At 44.2% G+C, this 23,241-nt stretch overlaps 1 protein-coding gene across 1 annotated transcript in view; it reads right to left on the bottom strand.

Annotated features, from left to right (window-relative positions):
* The window catches only part of LOC120058106 (synaptotagmin-like protein 5), a 44,733-nt gene that overhangs the window by 11,647 nt on the left and 9,845 nt on the right, over window positions 1–23,241 (bottom strand). The window contains exons 6-8 of the mRNA XM_039006581.1: window positions 20,460–20,598; window positions 9,877–9,974; window positions 2,699–2,794 (exon numbers count right to left, since the gene is read on the bottom strand). Coding sequence (XP_038862509.1) covers window positions 2,699–2,794; window positions 9,877–9,974; window positions 20,460–20,598 — 333 coding nt within the window. The remainder of the gene's footprint in view (window positions 1–2,698; window positions 2,795–9,876; window positions 9,975–20,459; window positions 20,599–23,241) is intronic.

Genomic DNA, 23,241 nt, shown 5'->3' on the forward strand with positions numbered 1-23,241 from the left:
CCCATAGGGATTTGGCAGTTTTAACAGTCAGTCAAGGTGTGTTGACATGGCGGTTATACTCTCAACACATCGGAGCGGCGTCCAGCCTGTGGTGTAGAGAAAGAGAAGGTATGTAGGGGTGCGTTCCCCAGTAGATTGTGCAAGTTCTAAATCTGTTTGCTAAGAGTAGCCATTTATTCTCTATAGTCCTCCGCGAGTAAACAATTGTTGCATCGGAATTCCGGTTGGTCCACAGCGTCCCGGGAGAGAGCACAGTAAATACAGCTCCTGCAGTGCATGAAACGCTTGCTTTTTCCTCTTAACGGGGAAACCTCCATGGGAGGAAACAAATATACTCATTCCATGTCGCAGAGATAGTGATTTACAGGTAGAGTAAAAAATGTAAATAAAAAAGAGAAAATAACTTTTGTATTTTTCCGGACCTATACAGTCCATCTGAAAGTACACCCAATACATTTTAAATTAAACTAAATAGACTAAAGCCTGTTAAACTTTCTGCAACAAACAATTCACAAAAAAAAAGTGCGCTCACTCTCCTTCCAGTCAAAGAGTGGGCGTGCATACCCATAACATGATGCAGCCAGCACTATGTTTGAAAATATGGACAGTGGTACTTAGTAATGTGTTGTATTGGATTTTCTCCAAACATAACACTTTGTATTCAGGACAAAAAGTTAATTGGTTTCTCACACTTTTTGCAGTTTTACTTTAATGCCTTATTGCAAAGTGGATGCATGTTTTGGAATATTTTTTATTCTGTACAGCCTTCCTCCTTTTGACTCTGTCAATTAGGTTCGTATTGTGGAGTAACTGCAATGTTGTTGATCCATCCTCAGTTTTCTCCTATCAGTGACTAGTGTTCCATTATTAAAGTGGCCAGTGATTCCATGTCTATGTATATAGGACAGCAGCCTCTAAGGTGCAGGGTTGAGTAGCCGGTTGGTAGCCGGCTAGTGATGGCTATTTAACAGTCTGATTGCTGTTTTTTAGTCTCTCGGTCCCAGCTTCTTTGAGCATTGCTATATTGACCTTGTTTCTTGCCAGGATATCAAGACAGCTGGAACGAATAGCTAGGGTTGCCATTTTTATGTAATATTAATGATGTCATTGTTATCTTCAGTGTTAATAACCCCATGGATGTGAAACAAAAAGCAGGAGCCACAGGGAAACCCACCCATTGATTGTTCCCCACCCAGAACCCCCTCACCCATTGGTTGTTTTCCCCCATTGGTTGTTTCCCACTCAGAATGCCCCCCCCCCCCCCCCCATTGGTTGTCATCCCCCGGTCCCCCCCACTCATTGGTTGTTCCCCACCCAGAAACCCCCCACCCATTGGTTGTTTCCCACTCAGACCCCACCCTCCCCATTGGTTGTCCCACCCCCCACTCATTGGTTGTCCCCCCCCCACCCATCCCACTCATTGGAGCGGCCATGTTCCCACAGGTGAATGGTAAACGGACAGAATATGCTGCTGGAGCGAAATAGACCTGCTATTGTTCCTTGTAATACAGTGAACGTCACGCGCCTTAATGTGATGTTATATGTTGACAATTATTTCAAAATAAGTCAGTTAATTCATAGTTATTTTGCCAAGGAAAGCCACGAGAAAACCACACGTTTCAATGCATGCCACCGGAACCGGAACACCGGGCTTCAGTTATGATGAATATTACTCACAGTGTACATTAACATTATAGGAAGAATCGCTGCTATAGATATCTACTGTGTGTGTGTTTCCCTCATCCACCCCTATATTCATTCTGTTCTATTCATACAATATTTTCAAGCAGGGAGATTCAGAGAATCCAGTCATCATTCATCTCCATAATCATGGCCCTCCACCTCTGCTGTTATTGAGAGCAGAGCCCACGGCCAGAATTAATGTTGTTAGTCATGTCTGAGGTGAAATTAGAAATGTCAGACAGGCGTGTGTCACCTGTTAACCTAACAATGTCTCCGATTTGTCCTTTTTTTATGATTGTGTTTTTTATCTCTTCTATATTTCTGGGGGTATTTCCTATTTATTGATTGCATTTGGTATTTAATCCCACTGGGCACACACTGGTTGAATCAATGTGGTTTCCAAGTAATTTCAACAAAATGATGTTGAACCAATGTGGGAATAGTCTGTGCCCAGTGGGATGTGTGTATGTTTGTATTCTGCAGGGCTCATTTGTAAAAGAGACCTACGTCTGTCAATCACAAAACTCAGCTAATTATTTAGTTTAGTGTTGTGAGAAAATAAACAGAAATGTTGTTCTAAGTCAGGTTCTACCAGAGCATAGCACACATACAAATGATATACAGTATATACACCTGTGAGTTTAGGCAAATTTTCCTGGCTCCTAGTAAATGTCTATATGTGAGGTGTGCTGTGAGCTGTGCTGTGAGCTGTGCTGTGAGCTGTGCTGTGAGCTGTGCTGTGAGCTGTGCTGTGAGCTGTGCTGTGTGTGTGAGACACTGCCCTGCTGTTCTTCAGCCCTGAGGTCACTGGTGCTATTGACACTGTTCACACAATGGTTTCAACACAGCCATGACTCACTCATCAATCCTCTTTATGGGCTGTGTGTGTGTGTGGCAGCATGCCTGCAAGTCTGTCTTCTTGTGTGCCAGAGCATGGCAGATGCATCTTTGTGTCCATTATGTGGGTGTGTGTGCGTTTGTGTGTGTCTGTGTTTACTATACGGCAGGGTATTACCGTAGACACAGCGCAGCTCATGCGTCGGCTGGCGGCCCTGCTGTGTGCCGACATCAGAGCATCGATGTCCTCGTCTTTATCATTATCATCAAACTCCTGGAGAACACAGAAACCATCAAAAGAGACATCAACCAATGGAATCTCTCTGTAGATTCACAGTAATAAGGCAATACAGTGTAAACACAGTTTTCTGTGGCAACTTCAAATTCAATCAGACAGGTCAGGATTTAATCAGACAGGTCATATTTCTTTCCAAGATGGCATAGCAGTCAGACGTCCTTTGTCCTCGTCTTGTCGTGTCCCGTGTATATATATATTTACATATTTTCTTCGCATATCTTTTTATATATATTTTTTTCTAAAAACTCAACTTCAAAACACTCTCCTGCAACCCGCCTCACCCCCAAAAAAAGAAGGTATTATTCACCTCAAATCTGAAATCCACAACAGAAGTTAGCCAGTTCACTGTTCAGTTCACAGTTCACAGCTAACCACGGTTGGCGATCATCAGCTATCCTTTAGCTCGAAAAGCTATCGCCAGTTTTGTACAACGCGACTCAGACCAGAGCATACCGGACCTATTTTCTCTCCATATCCCTGGATTTCTACCGCAAGCTCTGGACATTTACACCTGGATCTTGCAGCTAGCTAGCTGCTATCCGAGTGACTATTGGCTAACGTCGGTCCCGGAGCAAACATCAATTATTCCGGAGCTAGCCAGCTGAAGAGTTCCATCAGCCACTCCTGGGCTACAATCACCTATCCGGACCCGTTTTACTGCCGATGCGGAGCCCTACCGGGCCTTCATGACTGGACTACCGACGTTATCTGCCCGAAGGAGTTATCCAACTAGCCCCTCCGTCGCGACGTAACCTGAACGCCCATCTGCGGCCCGCTAATCGTTAGCTGTCTTATCGGCTGCTATCTGAATAGGTCTATCGGACAATTTTCTTGGGCCACTATAACTATATCTATTTTGCCAATTGGATTGGTCCCCTCTACCACACGGAACCCCACTAATCTACTGACGGAAACGCACGAGGTGGCTAAAAACAGACCTCCATCCTCTGCCCGTTTGCTACCCATGGCCCGGCTAGCTGTCTGAATCGCCGTGAACCCAACCAACCTCACTACTCACTGGACCCTTATGATCACTCGGCTAAGCATGCCTCTCCTTAATGTAAATATGCCTTGTCCATTGCTGTTCTGGTTAGTGTATCACTGCATCATCCATCAATCTGTCCTGTGTGCCAGTCTGGGAAAATAGTATTCTGAGGTCATGACAATGATGACGAAACTGATCAACCTTTTGAGAGCAACATCATCCCTACAACACCACCTGCCACGAGGCATTCTGACAGAGGTCAATGCCAGTTTTGATGACTTACTACTGCACAACAATGTCAGATGGCACAGCAAAGGCAGGGTTTGGAACACTTTTGGGCCATTCAGGAGGAAATCAAAGCTTTCTTATCAGAGCAAAAGAGTGACAAGGCAACTCAGTTTTCTGAGTTTTTGGAAGATGAGGAGAAGATGGAAACAGTTGCATTTTTGACAGACATTACATCACACCTTAATCAGCTGAATGTTAAGCTGCAGGACAACACAGTGTGTGATATGATAACAGCAGTCCGGGCTTTCCAGAAGAAATTGGAGCTTTTCAAGAATGATCTTCAGAGAGAACTTGTCCACTTCCCCAATCTTCTGGTGCAAACGCAGGGAGACAAAGATGTTCCCAATCATGTTGATTTAATCTAGAAGCTGATGGATAACTTCAAGGCTTGCTTTGAGGACTTCACTGTTGGAAGAGAACTGCTGCTGCTCATCCAGGACCCTTTCTTAGTCACAAAAGTGACAAAGTTGTCAAAAGAAGCAAAACAGATCTTCAGATGGGTAGACGTTGCATCACCCAATAAAATTGTTGATTGAGCTGCAAGAAAATGTGTCTTTGAAGGAGCAGGCTGGTGATTGTGACCCTGTCACTTTCTGGGGAAAGATGGTGCCTGCAGCTGCTGTCCCTGTTCTCAAGAAATGGGCACTATACACCCTGACAATGTGTGGCTCCACATACAGCTGGGAATACAGCCTTCTCCACAATCAACTTTATTTAAAACAAATACCGCACCAGGTTTACCAATGAACACCTGCACTAATGTCTCAGAGTTGGTCTCACACCATTTGTGCCAAAGTTCAAACCATTGGCAGTAGACAGAAAGTGTCATTTCTTTCATTGATGCAAGGGCAAGGCCCAGAGTGACTTCTACATGAATATTGCACGGCCCACATTGACATTCTGTGCATTCAGATTCTTATTTTTGTTCAACTCTCGTTCGTTCTCCAGAAAACATGCACTTTATTTGATAAAAAAATACATTGTTTAATTCAAGGCCCATGTATAATGGTGGACTTTTTAGATAGACAATGATGCAACCACTTTCATAATTCAGCAATGTTGATGTAATGTTGCACATTCTTACATTCAAAAGAAGTAGTAATTAATAGTACTTATTAGTCTAATTGAATGTATTTAATTGACATTTTATGTAACAGAATGTTTCCTAAGTCGTAGACTACAAGCTTTGTTATTACGCTGTACCACAGCGCCGATAAAGGACCATATCTATCCGGACCTTTGTTATTACGCTGTACCACAGCGCCGATAAAGGACCATATCTATCCGGACCTTTGTTATTACGCTGTACCACAGCGCCGATAAAGGACCATATCTATCCGGACCTTTGTTATTACGCTGTACCACAGCGCCGATAAAGGACCATATCTATCCGGACCTTTGTTATTACGCTGTACCACAGCGCCGATAAAGGACCATATCTATCCGGACCTTTGTTATTACGCTGTACCACAGCGCCGATAAAGGACCATATCTATCCGGACCTTTGTTATTACGCTGTACCACAGCGCCGATAAAGGACCATATCTATCCGGACCTCTGTTATTACGCTGTACCACAGCGCCGATAAAGGACCATATCTATCCGGACCTTTGTTATTATGCTGTACCACAGCGCCGATAAAGGACCATATCTATCCGGACCTTTGTTATTACGCTGTACCACAGCGCCGATAAAGGACCATATCTATCCGGACCTTTGTTATTACGCTGTACCACAGCGCCGATAAAGGACCATATCTATCCGGACCTTTGTTATTACGCTGTACCACAGCGCCGATAAAGGACCATATCTATCCGGACCTTTGTTATTACGCTGTACCACAGCGCCGATAAAGGACCATATCTATCCGGACCTTTGTTATTACGCTGTACCACAGCGCCGATAAAGGACCATATCTATCCGGACCTTTGTTATTACGCTGTACCACAGCGCCGATAAAGGACCATATCTATCCGGACCTTTGTTATTACGCTGTACCACAGCGCCGATAAAGGACCATATCTATCCGGACCTCTGTTATTACGCTGTACCACAGCGCCGATAAAGGACCATATCTATCCGGACCTTTGTTATTATGCTGTACCACAGCGCCGATAAAGGACCATATCTATCCGGACCTTTGTTATTACGCTGTACCACAGCGCCGATAAAGGACCATATCTATCCGGACCTTTGTTATTACGCTGTACCACAGCGCCGATAAAGGACCATATCTATCCGGACCTTTGTTATTACGCTGTACCACAGCGCCGATAAAGGACCATATCTATCCGGACCTTTGTTATTACGCTGTACCACAGCGCCGATAAAGGACCATATCTATCCGGACCTTTGTTATTACGCTGTACCACAGCGCCGATAAAGGACCATATCTATCCGGACCTTTGTTATTACGCTGTACCACAGCGCCGATAAAGGACCATATCTATCCGGACCTTTGTTATTACGCTGTACCACAGCGCCGATAAAGGACCATATCTATCCGGACCTCTGTTATTACGCTGTACCACAGCGCCGATAAAGGACCATATCTATCCGGACCTTTGTTATTACGCTGTACCACAGCGCCGATAAAGGACCATATCTATCCGGACCTTTGTTATTCCGCTGTACCACAGCGCCGATAAAGGACCATATCTATCCGGACCTTTGTTATTACGCTGTACCACAGCGCCGATAAAGGACCATATCTATCCGGACCTCTGTTATTACGCTGTACCACAGCGCCGATAAAGGACCATATCTATCCGGACCTTTGTTATTACGCTGTACCACAGCGCCGATAAAGGACCATATCTATCCGGACCTTTGTTATTACGCTGTACCACAGCGCCGATAAAGGACCATATCTATCCGGACCTTTGTTATTACGCTGTACCACAGTGCCGATAAAGGACCATATCTATCCGGACCTTTGTTATTACGCTGTACCACAGCGCCGATAAAGGACCATATCTATCCGGACCTTTGTTATTACGCTGTACCACAGCGCCGATAAAGGACCATATCTATCCGGACCTTTGTTATTACGCTGTACCACAGCGCCGATGAAGGACCATATCTATCCGGACCTTTGTTATTACGCTGTACCACAGCGCCGATGAAGGACCATATCTATCCGGACCTTTGTTATTACGCTGTACCACAGCGCCGATAAAGGACCATATCTATCCGGACCTTTGTTATTACGCTGTACCACAGCGCCGATAAAGGACCATATCTATCCGGACCTTTGTTATTACGCTGTACCACAGCGCCGATAAAGGACCATATCTATCCGGACCTTTGTTATTACGCTGTACCACAGCGCCGATAAAGGACCATATCTATCCGGACCTCTGTTATTACGCTGTACCACAGCGCCGATAAAGGACCATATCTATCCGGACCTTTGTTATTACGCTGTACCACAGCGCCGATAAAGGACCATATCTATCCGGACCTTTGTTATTACGCTGTACCACAGCGCCGATAAAGGACCATATCTATCCGGACCTTTGTTATTACGCTGTACCACAGCGCCGATAAAGGACCATATCTATCCGGACCTTTGTTATTACGCTGTACCACAGCGCCGATAAAGGACCATATCTATCCGGACCTTTGTTATTACGCTGTACCACAGCGCCGATAAAGGACCATATCTACCCGGACCTTTGTTATTACGCTGTACCACAGCGCCGATAAAGGACCATATCTATCCGGACCTTTGTTATTACGCTGTACCACAGCGCCGATAAAGGACCATATCTATCCGGACCTTTGTTATTACGCTGTACCACAGCGCCGATAAAGGACCATATCTATCCGGACCTTTGCCACCTAGGACATTTGCGTCACTGGATCTTCTCAAATACTAGTTGAGTACCCCTGGGCTATAGACTACCTGCAATTAGCTTAGCAAAGTTTAATTGCAATTATAAACCCAGATTTTAGTCAGTAGCCTATGCCTATTGAAATAACAAGTCAGTCTTGCAAATAGGCCATTTATAACAGTTTATAGTGTTAGCATCTGGCACATAATAACGACACAATTGCCCGAAAATAGCCTAACATTCGCTTTTTGAAGTTCGTCCAAGTGTTTCTTGCACAGAGGTTTTGAGATCCTCTGTCCAACTTTCATCACTCAAACTCTCCTGTCGGATTTATCTATAGTTATGCACATGCGCAAACAAGATTTATTTACAATTATAAACTGGGTGGTTTGAGCCGTGAATGCTGATTGGTTGAAAGCATGGTATGACAAAAACATACTTTTTACTGTTCTAATTACATTAGTAACCAGTTTATAACAGCAATAAGGCACCTCAGGGGTTTGTGGTATATGGCCAATATACCACGGTTAAGGGCTATGCCATAAGAACATTACATACATACATTACACCTTCTCTGGCCTTATTGCTTAATCATAGCAGTCAAAACAAGTTAAATCGGCATCCATTGATGGTAAATGATCTGGAGAGTTTAATAAGAGCGATTTATCTTTTCTCTTGTCACATATTCTTAAACTCACAAGAATCATTATTTTGATGGAAAACCCGAATTTTGCTTCTTAGCCTACATCGTTAAAAATAACCGATATTCCTTCTTAATTCGCTCGATAAAATTATGGGGAAAGGATGAATGTAGCAACGCCTCTCTTGCTGTGAAACATTTTTTTGAGATAGTTTTCAGACAGAACAAACACTGCCATTAGCTACGCTCCGTTTCCTCGAAGAATAACCAAGACCACACCAACCATAGCAGACAAAAAAAATTGTTTTGTTAAGAAACTAAGCTAGTTATGAACCTCATTTAGTAAATGGTTGAACCCATAACGCACATTTAAACAGAACCTCAGTGTCACGTTCCTGACCTATTTTCTCTTGTTTTGTATTTATTTAGTATGGTCAGGGCGTGAGTTGGGTGGGTTGTCTATGTGTTGTTTTCTATGTTGGGGTTTTGTGCGTTCGGCCTGGTATGATTCTCAATCAGAGGCAGCTGTCAATCGTTGTCCCTGATTGAGAATCATACTTAGGCAGCCGGGGTTCACGTGTGTGTTTGTGGGTGTTTGTATTTCGTGTCAGTGTTCGTGCCACACGGGACTGTTGTTCGGTTAGATTATCTTTTGTTATTTTGTTTCGTGTAGTGTTCAGTTTATTGTGAATAAAACATGGACACTTTCCACTCTGCGTTTTGGTCCGATCCCTACACCTCCTCTTCTGACGAAGAGGAGGAAATCTGCCGTTACACTCAGTTGTGCATGCTAGCATCAATTTACCAGACTCAAATGACAGCATTGCCATGCAAAAGTAAAATGTAGTCTGGGGGCTGCACAACGGGCACAAGGGTAAAATACCGGTATACATAATTTTAATAGCAGGATACTGTAAAGTTCATTATCCCTCTGAAGAGTATGAATTAGGCTGTTTGAGAAGGTTTGAATCCTAAGCAACCTGCCTACACATAGTACAATACAAACATAGCTACTGTAGTAGGTCAAAACTGTGTGCTGGAAAACCTTGGTGGAACATGGGTGGAATAGGCATTGTGGTGCTTGTGAATTTCCTTTATTTTTTTGGCTTCAGACCAATGCCTATTCTCACTTAAAAAGTAGTTTGGGGTTTTTAATAGCTTAGAGGAAGTCCACTGTACTGTGCTCTATCTGTATGGATCAAAGATCATGGTTATGTTGCCATAGAGATGGACACAAAATATGTTGACTTATTCCGGGGTAAGATGTGTGGGTGGTGTGTGGAGGTGGACAAGAGGTGTGTGTGTGTACCGTGTCATTGAGCCCAGGAACGGAGCGGCTCCTCAGACTGAGGGCCTCATCACTGGCAGAACCAGGAATAGACAGGTCCACCTCAGAATGACTACGATCTACAGAGAGAGAGAGAGATGGAGAGAGGGAGAGAGAGAGATGAGAGGAGGAAGTGACAAGGTATTCCCTCCCCACAGCCACACATAAAGACTGTTATTTTCAGTTATTTCACAGCTATGCCTAATGACACTAATTGGTGTTGTTGTTATGAAATGCTAACATGTGACAGCATATGCTGCTACAACAGCCGGCTGCTACCAGGGGAACATTAGAAAAGTGTTTGAGTGGCGAAAGGGAGAAAGAGAGGAAGGGAGAAGAGAGAGGAAAGAGAAAGCGTAGAAGAGGAACAAGAACAGGGGAGTAAGTGAGTGTAAGAGAGAGATCAAGAGAGGTCTAGAGTGAGAGAAAGAAAGAAAGAGTGAGGAAGAAAGGAGTATGAGGAGAGAGAGATAAATAAATAGAGAGAGAGAGGGATAAATTCACAGAGCTGGAGAGAGACATGGTGGAGCTCAGAGAGCTAGTCCACACAATCCAGACAGAACAAACCCACAAAACAGACCAGCACAACAACAACCCCTCAACAAGACCCGGAGGGCAGAAGGTGGAGATGGACGGCTGTCTGAGAGAGCTGGCTGCTATATGGACTGAGTTGAGAGAACTTATGGAGGCACACACGGTACTGAAGGATGAGGTCAGAAAGCTGAGGTGTAACAGAGAGCAGGACACTCCCCCAGAGAAGCCAGCAGAACAGCCCACTTCAGACCCGGACCACAACCTCAACACCACAATCGGATAGACAACACAGGACCCACCAACCCAACAGACCCCACCCCCTCCTAACAGCCCCCATGTCAGCTCCCCTGATAGTCCTCCTGACAACCCCCCCACATCCACTGAGGACACACAAAAGCCAGAGATTGTGTTCCTCATTGACTGAAATGGCAAATACATTCAAGAGGATAAACCTTTTCACAAACACAGAGTGGTTAAACTCTGGTGGCCAAACACTAGGCATGCCCTGGAGCTGTTGTCAGAGGACAGACTAGAGTCGCCCAGCCACATCATAATTCACACAGGCAAAAATGACCTGAGGGCCCAGATGGAAAGGGTGGCAACAGCACTCAAGGGAGTGACTGAAAAAGCTTCTTCCACTTTCCCCAATGCACAAGTGGTTATCTCCACCCTGCTACCACAAAAATACTTCCACCCAGCCACCATACAGCGGGTGAATGAAAGCATTTCCCAGGACTGTGTCTCAAAACCTAATGTCTACCTGGCCCACCACATCACCCTGGACTTTAACAGCCTTTACAACCAGGTCCACCTCTACAAGGCAGCAATCCCAACTTTTGCCAGGACAGTGAAGGACGTCACCCTCAACCGTAACCCCAGCACCTCACAAAGGAGCAACAGAGCAAAGGACACCCCACCCAGACCAGCGAGACACCCTCCCAAACCTGTAAGACCCCCTCCTGAAGGACCTGCACTGAGAGAACACATGCCAAGAGGACCTACACCCAGATCACAGCATCACCTGCCACACCACAACCAGCTAAGATCCAAGCAAACCCTGGCCACACCCTATATAGGCCCCCCCATATCAGACCTATGCCCCTTCTGCCCACCCCATGCCCCCCGCCCATGCGGCAAGGACCTCAACATGACAGGACATATGCCCAGGCCGTGAGCAGAGCAAAAGGCCCAACCCCCACTGTTACACCCACACAAGCCCCATCCTGCACCCTAAGAGGTATGTATCAGATGCTCAACATGCTCTGCTCACACCTACTGTAATGATCCGGGCCTAAACCACACAACAACTACACTAGACACTATGGAACATGGCATAAAGGAGACGGACCCACTGGTTGCCCTCTAGGTTACAGAGAGCTGGTAGTCCCATCCACCAAACCACCAGGTGTGAAACAGGGAAGAGACTCAGGGGGTATGCTAATTTGCTATAGAGCAGACCTAACCCACTCTATTAAATTAGTCAAAACAGGAACATTTTACATCTGGCTAGAAATTAATAAGGAAATGATCTCAACAGAGAAAAATGTCCTCCTGTGTGCTACCTATATCCCCCCACTAGAATCCCCATACTTTAACGATGACAGCTTCTCCATCAACAATTTCCAGGCTCAGGGACATGTACTAGTCTGTGGTGACCTAAATGGACAAGAACCCGACACCCTCAGCACACAATGGGACACAGAATTCCCTCCCCCATATAACCTCCTAGACACAACTATGACAACATAACCAACAAAAACGGGTCACAACTCCTGCAGCTCTGTCGGACGCTGGGTATGTACATAGTCAATGGTAGGCTTCGAGGGGACTCCTATGGTAGGTACACCTATAGCTCATCTCTTGGCAGTAGTACTGTAGACTATTTTATCACTGACCTCAACCCAGAGTATCTTAGAGCGTTCACAGTCAGTCCACTGACACCCCTATCAGATCTCAGCAAAATCACACTCTACTTGAACAGAGCTATGCTCAATCATGAGGCATCAAAGCCAAAGGAACTGAATAATATTAAGAAATGCTATAGATGGAAGGAAAATAGTGTGGAAATATACCAAAAAACAATTAGGCAACAACAAATTCAATCCCTTCTAGATAATTTCCTGTAATAGTGAAGGTGTAAACTTGACAGTAAAAAACCTAAACAGTATATTTGACCTCTCAGCTTTCCTATCAAATCTAAAAATGTCAAGCAGACAACCTAAGACAATGAACAATGACAAATGGTTTGATGAAGAATGCAAAAGCCTAAGAAAGAAATTGAGAAATGTATCCAACCTAAAACATAGAGACCCAGAAAGCCTGAGTCTACGCCTTCACTATGGTGAATCACTAAAACAATACAGAAATACATTACAGAAAAAGAAGGAACATCATATCACAAATCAGCTGAATGTATTTGAAGAATCCATAGACTAACCACTTCTGGGAAAATTGAAAAACTCTAAACAAACAACAACACGAAGAGTTATCTATCCAAAACAGAGATGTATGGATAAACCACTTCTCCAATCTTTTTGGCTTTACAACAAAGAACAAACAGTAAAAACATATACATGATCAAATTCAAATCTTAGAATCAACTATTAAAGACTACCAGAACCCACTGGATTCTCCAATTACATTGAAGGAACTACAGGACAAAATACAAACCCTCCAACCCAAAAAGGCCTATGGGGTTGAAATGAAATGATAAAATATACAAACCACAAACTCCAATTGGCTATACTTAAACTCTTTAACATCATCCTCAGCTCTGGCATCTTCCCCAATATTTGGAACCAAGGACTGATCACCCCAATCCACAAAAGTGGAGACAAATTTGACCCCAATAACTACCGGGGGATATGTGTCAACAGCAACCTTGGGAAAATCCTTTGCATTATCATTAACATCAGACTTGTACATTTCCTCAGCGAAAACAATGTACTAAGCAAATGTCATATTGGCTTTTTACCAAATTACCGTATGACAGATTTCTTTCCACAGCGCCGGGGGGTGAGACAGGGAGGCAGCTTAACCCCCACCCTCAACCAACATATATATCAACAAATTCGCAAGGGCACTAGAACAGTCTGCAGCACCCAGCCTCCCCCTAATGGAATCTGAAGTCCAATGTCTACTGTTTGCTGATGATCTGGTGCTTCTGTCACCAACCAAGGAGGGCCTAAAACAGCACCTAGATCTTCTGCACAGTTTCTGTCAGACCTGTGCCCTGACAGTAAATCTCAGTAAGACAAAAACAATGGTGTTCCAAAAAAGGTCCAGTTGCCAGGACCACGAATACAAATTCCATCTAGGGACTTCTATGCCATCAAAAGGAACATAACATTTGACATACCAATTAGGATCTGGCAAAAAATACTTGAATCAATTATAGAACCCATTGCAATTCATGGTTGTGAGGTCTGGGGTCCTCTCATCAACCAAGAATTCACAAAATGGGACAAACACCAAATTGAGACTGCATGCAGAATTCTGCAAAAAATATCCTCTGTGTACAATGTAAAACACCAAATAATGCATGCAGAGCAGAATTAGGCCGATAACCGCTAATTATCAAAATCCAGAAAAGAGCAGTTAAATTCTACAACCACCTAAAAGGAAGCAATTCCCAAACCTTCCATAACAAAGCCATCACCAACAGAGAAATTAACCTGTAGAAGAGCCCCCCCCCCCCTCCCCTAAGCAAGCTGGTTCTGGGGCTCTGTTCACAAACACAAACAGACCCCACAGAGCCCCAGGACAGCAACACAATTAGACCAAACCATGAGAAAACAAAAAGATAATTACTTGACACATTGGAAAGAATTAACAAAAAAACAGAGCAAACTAGAATGCTATTTGGCCCTAAACAGAGAGTACACAGTGGCAGAATACCTGACCACTGTGACCAACCCAAAATTAGGGAAATCTTTGACTATGTACAGATTCAATGAGCATAGACTTGCTATTGAGAAAAGCCGCCGACGGCAGACCTGGCTCTCAAGGAAAGACAGGTTATGTGCACGCACCCAGTCTAATAGAACACTTCCTAACACATGCCCCCACACACCCAGTCTAATAGAACACTTCCTAACCCACGCACCCAGTCTAATAGAACACTTCCTAACCCACACACCCAGTCTAATAGAACACTTCCTAACACATGCCCCCACACACCCAGTCTAATAGAACCCTTAATAACACATGCTCCCACGCACCCAGTCTAAAAGAACACTTCCTAACACATGCTCCCACGCATCCAGTCTAATAGAACACCTCCTAACCCACACACCCAGTCAAATAGAACATTTCCAATCCCACACACCCAGTCTAATAGAACACTTCCTAACTCACGCACCCAGTCTAATAGAACACTTCCTAACACACACACCCAGTCTAATAGAACACTTCCTAACCCATGCACTCAGTCTAATAGAACACTTCCTAACACATGCTCCCACGCACCCAGTCTAATAGAACACTTCCTAACCCATGCACCCAGTCTAATAGAACACTTCCTAACCCACGCACCCAGTCTAATAGAACACTTCCTAACACATGCTCCCACGCACCCAGTCTAATAGAACACTTCCTAACCCACGCACCCAGTCTAATAGAACACTTCCTAACCCACGCACCCAGTCTAATAGAACACTTCCTAACCCATGCACTCAGTCTAATAGAACACTTCCTAACACATGCACCCAGTCTAATAGAACACTTCCTAACACATGCTCCCACGCACCCAGTCTAATAGAACACTTCCTAACCCACGCACCCAGTCTAATAGAACACTCCCTAACACATGCTCCCATGCACCCAGTCTAATAGAACATTTCCAAACCCACACACCCAGTCTAATAGAACACTTCCTAACCCATGCACTCAGTCTAATAGAACACTTCCTAACCTACGCACCCAGTCTAATAGAACACTTCCTAACACATGCTCCCACGCACCCAGTCTAATAGAACACTTCCTAACACATGCTCCCAGTCTAATAGAACACTTCCTAACACATGCTCCCACGCACCCAGTCTAATAGAACACTTCCTAACACATGCTCCCAGTCTAATAGAACACTTCCTAACACATGCTCCCACGCACCCAGTCTAATAGAACACTTCCTAACACATACTCCCAGTCTAATAGAACACTTCCTAACCCACGCACCCAGTCTAATAGAACACTTCCTAACACATGCTCCCACGCACCCAGTCTAATAGAACACTTTCCTAACCCATGCACCCAGTCTAATAGAACACTTCCTAACCCACGCACCCAGTCTAATAGAACACTCCCTAACACATGCTCCCATGCACCCAGTCTAATAGAACATTTCCAAACCCACACACCCAGTCTAATAGAACACTTCCTAACCCATGCACTCAGTCTAATAGAACACTTCCTAACCTACGCACCCAGTCTAATAGAACACTTCCTAACACATGCTCCCACGCACCGTCTAATAGAACACTTCCTAACACATGCTCCCATGCACCCAGTCTAATAGAACACTTCCTAACCCACGCACCCAGTCTAATAGAACACTTCCTAACCCACGCACCCAGTCTAATAGAACACTTCCTAACACATGCTCCCACGCACCCAGTCTAATAGAACACTCCCTAACACATGCTCCAAAGCACCCAGTCTAATAGAACACTTCCTAACCCACGCACCCAGTCTAATAGAACACTTCCTAACACATGCTCCCACGCACCCAGTCTAATAGAACACTTCCTAACACATGCTCCCACGCACCCAGTCTAATAGAACACTTCCTAACCCACACACCCAGTCTAATAGAACACTTCCTAACACATGCTCCCATGCACCCAGTCTAATAGAACACTTCCTAACCCACACACCCAGTCTAATAGAACACTTCCTAACCCATGCACCCAATCTAATAGAACATTTCCAAACCCACACACCCAGTCTAATAGAACACTTCCTAACCCATGCACTCAGTCTAATAGAACAATTCCTAACCCACACACCCAGTCTAATAGAACACTTCCTAACACATGCTCCCACGCACCCAGTCTAATAGAACACTTCCTAACACATGCTCCCAGTCTAATAGAACACTTCCTAACACATGCTCCCAGTCTAATAGAACACTTCCTAACACATGCTCCCATGCACCCAGTCTAATAGAACACTTCCTAACCCACGCACCGTCTAATAGAACACTTCCTAACCCACGCACCCAGTCTAATAGAACACTTCCTAACACATGCTCCCAGTCTAATAGAACACTTCCTAACACATGCTCCCATGCACCCAGTCTAATAGAACACTTCCTAACCCACGCACCCAGTCTAATAGAACACTTCCAAACCCACGCACCCAGTCTAATAGAACACTTCCTAACACATGCTCCCAGTCTAATAGAACACTTCCTAACACATGCTCCCATGCACCCAGTCTAATAGAACACTTCCTAACCCACGCACCGTCTAATAGAACACTTCCAAACCCACGCACCCAGTCTAATAGAACACTTCCTAACACATGCTCCCAGTCTAATAGAACACTTCCTAACACATGCTCCCATGCACCCAGTCTAATAGAACACTTCCTAACCCACGCACCGTCTAATAGAACACTTCCAAACCCACGCACCCAGTCTAATAGAACACTTCCTAACACATGCTCCCAGTCTAATAGAACACTTCCTAACACATGCTCCCATGCACCCAGTCTAATAGAACACTTCCTAACCCACGCACCCAGTCTAATAGAACACTTCCTAACACATGCTCCCACGCACCCAGTCTAATAGAACACTCCCTAACACATGCTCCAAAGCACCCAGTCTAATAGAACACTTCCTAACCCACACACCAAGTCTAATAGAACACTTCCTAACTCATGCTCCCACACACCCAGTCTAATAGAACACTTCCTAACCCACGCACCCAGTCTAATAGAACACTTCCTAACCCACACACCCAGTCTAATAGAACACTTCCTAACCCACACACCAAGTCTAATAGAACACTTCCTAACTCATGCTCCCACGCACCCAGTCTAATAGAACACTTCCTAACCCACGCACCCAGTCTAATAGAACACTTCCTAACCCACACACCAAGTCTAATAGAACACTTCCTAACCCACACACCCAGTCTAATAGAACAACTTACCACACAAAGAAACATCCTAACCCACACACGCAAGTCAATAAAAAAAAAAAAAAATAAAAATCAATAAACACTTCCTAACACATGCTCCCACGCACCCAGTCTAATAGAACACTCCCTAACACATGCTCCAAAGCACCCAGTCTAATAGAACACTTCCTAACCCACGCACCCAGTCTAATAGAACACTTCCTAACACATGCTCCCACACACCCAGTCTAATAGAACACTTCCTAACACATGCTCCCACGCACCGTCTAATAGAACACATCCTAACCCATGCACCCAGTCTAATAGAACACTTCCTAACACATGCTCCCACACACCCAGTCTAATAGAACACTTCCTAACACATGCTCCCACGCACCGTCTAATAGAACACTTCCTAACACATGCTCCCATGCACCCAGTCAAATAGAACACTTCCTAACCCACACACTGAGTCTAATAGAACACTTCCTAACACACACACCCAGTCTAATAGAACACTTCCTAACCCACGCACTCAGTCTAATAGAACACTTCCTAACACACACACTGAGTCTAATAGAACACTTCCTAACACACACACCCAGTCTAATAGAACACTTCCAAACCCACACACCCAGTCTAATAGAACACTTCCTAACCCACGCACCCAGTCTAATAGAACCCTTCCTAACACATGCTCCCATGCACCCAGTCGAATAGAATACATCCTAACCCACACACCCAGTCTAATAGAACACTTCCTAACACATGCTCCCACGCACCCAGTCTAATAGAACACTTCCTAACCCATGCACCCAGTCTACTAGAACACTTCCTAACCCATGCACCCAGTTAAATAGAACATTTCCAAACCCACACACCCAGTCTAATAGAACACTTCGTAACCCACACACCCAGTCTAATAGAACACTTCCTAACACATGCTCCCATGCACCCAGTCTAACAGAACACTTCCTAACACATGCTACCATGCACCCAGTCTAATAGAACACTTCCTAACACATGCTCCCATGCACCCAGTCTAATAGAACACTTCCTAACCCACGCACCCAGTCTAATAGAACACTTCCTAACACATGCTCCCACGCACCCAGTCTAATAGAACACTTCCTAACACATGCTCCCACGCACCCAGTCTAATAGAACACTTCCTAACCCACGCACCCAGTCTAATAGAACACTTCCTAACCCATGCACCCAGTCTAATAGAACACTTCCTAACCCACACACCCAGTCTAATAGAACACTTCCTAACCCACGCACCCAGTCTAATAGAACACTTCCTAACCCACACACCCAGTCTAATAGAACACTTCCTAACCCACACACACAGTCTAATAGAACACTTCCTAACACATGCTCCCACGCACCCAGTCTAATAGACACTTCCTAACCCACGCACCCAGTCTAATAGACAACTTCCTAACCCATGCACCCAGTCTAATAGAACACTTCCTAACACATGCTCCCACGCACCCAGTCTAATAGACACTTCCTAACCCACACACACAGTCTAATAGAACACTTCCTAACACATGCTCCCATGCACCCAGTCAAATAGAACATTTCCAATCCCACACACCCAGTCTAGTAGAACACTTCCTAACCCACGCACTGAGTCTAATAGAACACTTCCTAACACATGCTCCCACGCACCCAGTCTAATAGACACTTCCTAACCCACGCACCCAGTCTAATAGACAACTTCCTAACCCATGCACCCAGTCTAATAGACAACTTCCTAACCCACGCACCCAGTCTAATAGAACACTTCCTAACACATGCTCCCACACACTCAGTCTAATAGAACACTTCCTAACACATGCTCCCATGCACTCAGTCTAATAGAACACTTCTTAACACACACACCCAGTCGAATAGAACACTTCCTAACACATGCTCCCATGCATCCAGTCAAATAGAACATTTCCAAACCCACCCACCCAGTCTAATAGAACACTTCCTAACCCACACACCCAGTCTAATAGAACACTTCCTAACACATGCTCCCACGCACCCAGTCTAATTGAACACTTCCTAACCCACGCACTCAGTCTAATAGAACACTTCCTAACCCACACACCCAGTCTAATAGAACACTTTCTAACCCACACACACAGTCTAATAGAACACTTCCTAACACATGCTCCCATGCACCCAGTCAAATAGAACATTTCCAATCCCACACACCCAGTCTAGTAGAACACTTCCTAACCCACGCACTGAGTCTAATAGAACACTTCCTAACACACACACCCAGTCTAATAGAACACTTCCTAACACATGCTCCCATGCACCCAGTCTAATAGAACACTTCCTAACCCACGCACCCAGTCTAATAGAACACTTCCTAACCCACGCACCCAGTCTAATAGAACACTTCCTAACACATGCTCCCAGTCTAAGAGAACACTTCCTAAAGTTCTGAAACACCACCCTAAAATCTATTTTATTAAAGGCTGAATCTTCTTCCCTGTCAGATTCAAACTAAGTAAACAAGTAACGTTGTCTGGGCTCTGTGAAACAGAGAGAATCCTGTCTCTCTCTGTAAGGTATTCAGATACACACATGTTGGAGGTGTGAAACAGAGAGAATCCTGTCTCTATAAGTGTTCAGATACACACATGTTGGAGGTGTGAAACAGAGAGGATCCTGTCTCTATAAGTGTTCAGATACACACATGTTGGAGGTGTGAAACAGAGAGGATCCTGTCTCTATAAGTGTTCAGATACACACATGTTGGAGGTGTGAAACAGAGAGGATCCTGTCTCTATAAGTGTTCAGATACACACATGTTGGAGGTGTGAAACAGAGAGGATCCTGTCTCTATAAGTGTTCAGATACACACATGTTGGAGGTGTAAAGAGTGTGTTATCATGACGATACCTGATGACACGGAGGCCCTGGAGACAGCAATGGTGGGTGGGGCGGTATCAGACCCTGTCCGGCCATGCCCGGTGTCGGACATCTTGTCGAACACGCTGTCGCTGGAGTGGAAACTAGCCACGCTCTCCGCTCCGTCCGGCTACACACACACACACACACACACACACACACACACACACACACACACACACACACACACACACACACACACACACACACACACACACACACACACGTGTTAATGAGGTTTGTGTGCTATGAGGTGTGTGTGTTTATGAGTGCATGCAATGTGTGTGTGTGTGTGTGTGTGTGTGTGTGTGTGTGTGTGTGTGTGTGTGTGTGTGTGTGTGTGTGTGTGTGTGTGTGTGTGTGTGTGTGTGTCTGTCTGTCTGTCTGTCTGTCTGTCTGTCTGTCTGTCTGTCTGTCTGTCTGTCTGTCTGTCTGTCTGTCTGTCTGTCTGTCTGTCTGTCTCTGTCTCTGTCTGTTTTTATTTGCATTTATTATGGATCCCCATTCAGCTACTCTTCCTGGTGTCTATCAACATGAAGGTAATTTATACAACTTTAAAAACATTACAATACATTCACAGATTTCACAACACACTGTGTGCCCTCAGGCCCCTACTCCACCACTACCACATAGTACAACATCCATGTGTACGTGTGTGTATAGTGCGTATGTTATCGTGTGTGTGTATGTATGTGTCTGTGCCTATGTTTGTGTTGCTTCACAGTCCCCGCTGTTCCATAACGTATATTTTTATCTGTTTTTTTATCCAATTTTACTGCTTGCATCAGTTACTTGATGTGGAATAGAGTTCCATGTTGTCATGGTTCTATGTAGTACTCTGCGCCTCCCATAGTCTGTTCTGGACTTCGGGACTTGTGGCATGTCTTGTGGGGTATGCATGGGTGTCCGAGCTGTGCGCCAGTAGTTCAAACAGACATCACGGTGCATTCAACATGTCAATACTTCTCATAAATACAAGTAGTTATGAAGTCAATCTCTCCTTCACTTTGAGCCAGGAGAGATTGACATGCATATTATTAATATTAGCTCTGTGTACATCCAAGGGCCAGCTGTGCTGCCCTCTTCTGAGACAATTGCAATTGGCCCTTTTTGTGGCACCTGACCACACGACTGAATTGTAGTCCAGGTGCAACAAAACTAGGGCCTGTAGGACCTGCCTTGTTGATAGTGCTGTTAAGAAGGTAAGGCAGCACTTTATTATGGACAGTGCTCCCCATCTTAGCTACTGTTGTATCAATATGTTTTGACCATGACAGTTTACAATCCAGGTTTACTCCAAGCAGATTAGTCACCTCAACTTTCCCAATTTCCACATTATTTATTACAAGATTTCTTTGAGGTTTAGGGTTTAGTGAATGATTTGTCCACATACAATGCTTTTAGTTTTAGAAATATTTAGGACTAACTTATTCCTTGCCACCCACTCTGAAACTAACTGCAGCTCTTTGTTAAGTGTTGCAGTCATTTCAGTTGCTGTAGTAGCTGACATTTATAGTGTGGAGTCATCCGTATACATAGACACATTGGCTTTACTCAAAGCCAGTGGCATGTCATTAGTAAAGATTTTAAAAAGTAAGGGGCCTAGACAGCTGCCCTGGGGAATTCCTGATTCTACCTGGATTATGTTGGAGAAGCTTCCATTAAAGAACACCCTCTGTGTTATGTTAGACAGGTACCTCTTTATCAACAATATAGCAGGGGATGTAAAGCCATAACACATACGTTTTTCCAGCAGCAGATTATGATCGATAATGTCAAAAGCCACATTGAAGTCGAACAAAACAGTCCCCACAATCTTTCCATCATCAATTTCTCTCAGCCAATCATCAGTAATTTGTGTAAGTGCTGTGCTTGTTGAATGTCCTTCCCTATAAGCATGCTGAAAGTTTGTTGTCAATTTGTTTACTGTACAATATAATTGTATCTGGTCAAACACAATTTCTTCCAAAAGTTTACTAAGGGTTGGTAACAGGCGGATTGGTCGGCTATTTGAGACAGTAAAGGGGGCTTTACTATTCTTAGGTAGCGGAATTACTTTTGCTTACCTCCACGCCTGGGGGCACCCACTTTCTAGTAGGCTTAAATTGAAAATATGGCAAATAGGAGTGGCAATATTGTCTGCTATTATCTCAGTAACTTTCCATCCAAGTTGTTAGACCCCGGTGGCTTGTCATTGTTGATAGACAATCATTTGTTCACCTCTTTACACTCAATTTACAGAATTACAATGGTTGTCTTTCATAATTGAGTCAGATATACTTGGATGTCAGCGTTTGTTGCTGGCATGTCATGCCTAAGTTTGCTAATCTTGTCAATTAAAAAATAATTAAAGTAGTTGGCAATAGCAGTCGGTTTTGTGATGAATGAGCCATCTGAATCAATGAATGATGGAGCTGAGTTTGCCTTTTTTCCTAAAATGTCATTTAAGGTGCTCCAAAGACTTTTACTATAATTCTTTATGTCATTTATTTTGTTTCATAGTGTAGTTTTTTCTTCTTTTTATTCAGTGTAGTCACATGATTTCTCAATTTGAAATACGTTTGCGAATCGGTTGTGCAGCCAGACTTATTTGCCATTCCTTTTGCCTCATACCTCTCAACCATGCAATTTTTCAATTCCTCATCAATCGATGGGGATTTAACAGTTTTTACAATCATTTTCTTAATAGGTGCATGCTTATTAGTAAATGGAATTAGCAATTTCATAAATGTGTCAAGTGCAGCGTCTGTTTGCTCCTCATTACACAATACGG

Source organism: Salvelinus namaycush, chromosome 13, assembly GCF_016432855.1.
Source record: "Salvelinus namaycush isolate Seneca chromosome 13, SaNama_1.0, whole genome shotgun sequence".
NCBI lineage: Eukaryota > Metazoa > Chordata > Actinopteri > Salmoniformes > Salmonidae > Salvelinus > Salvelinus namaycush.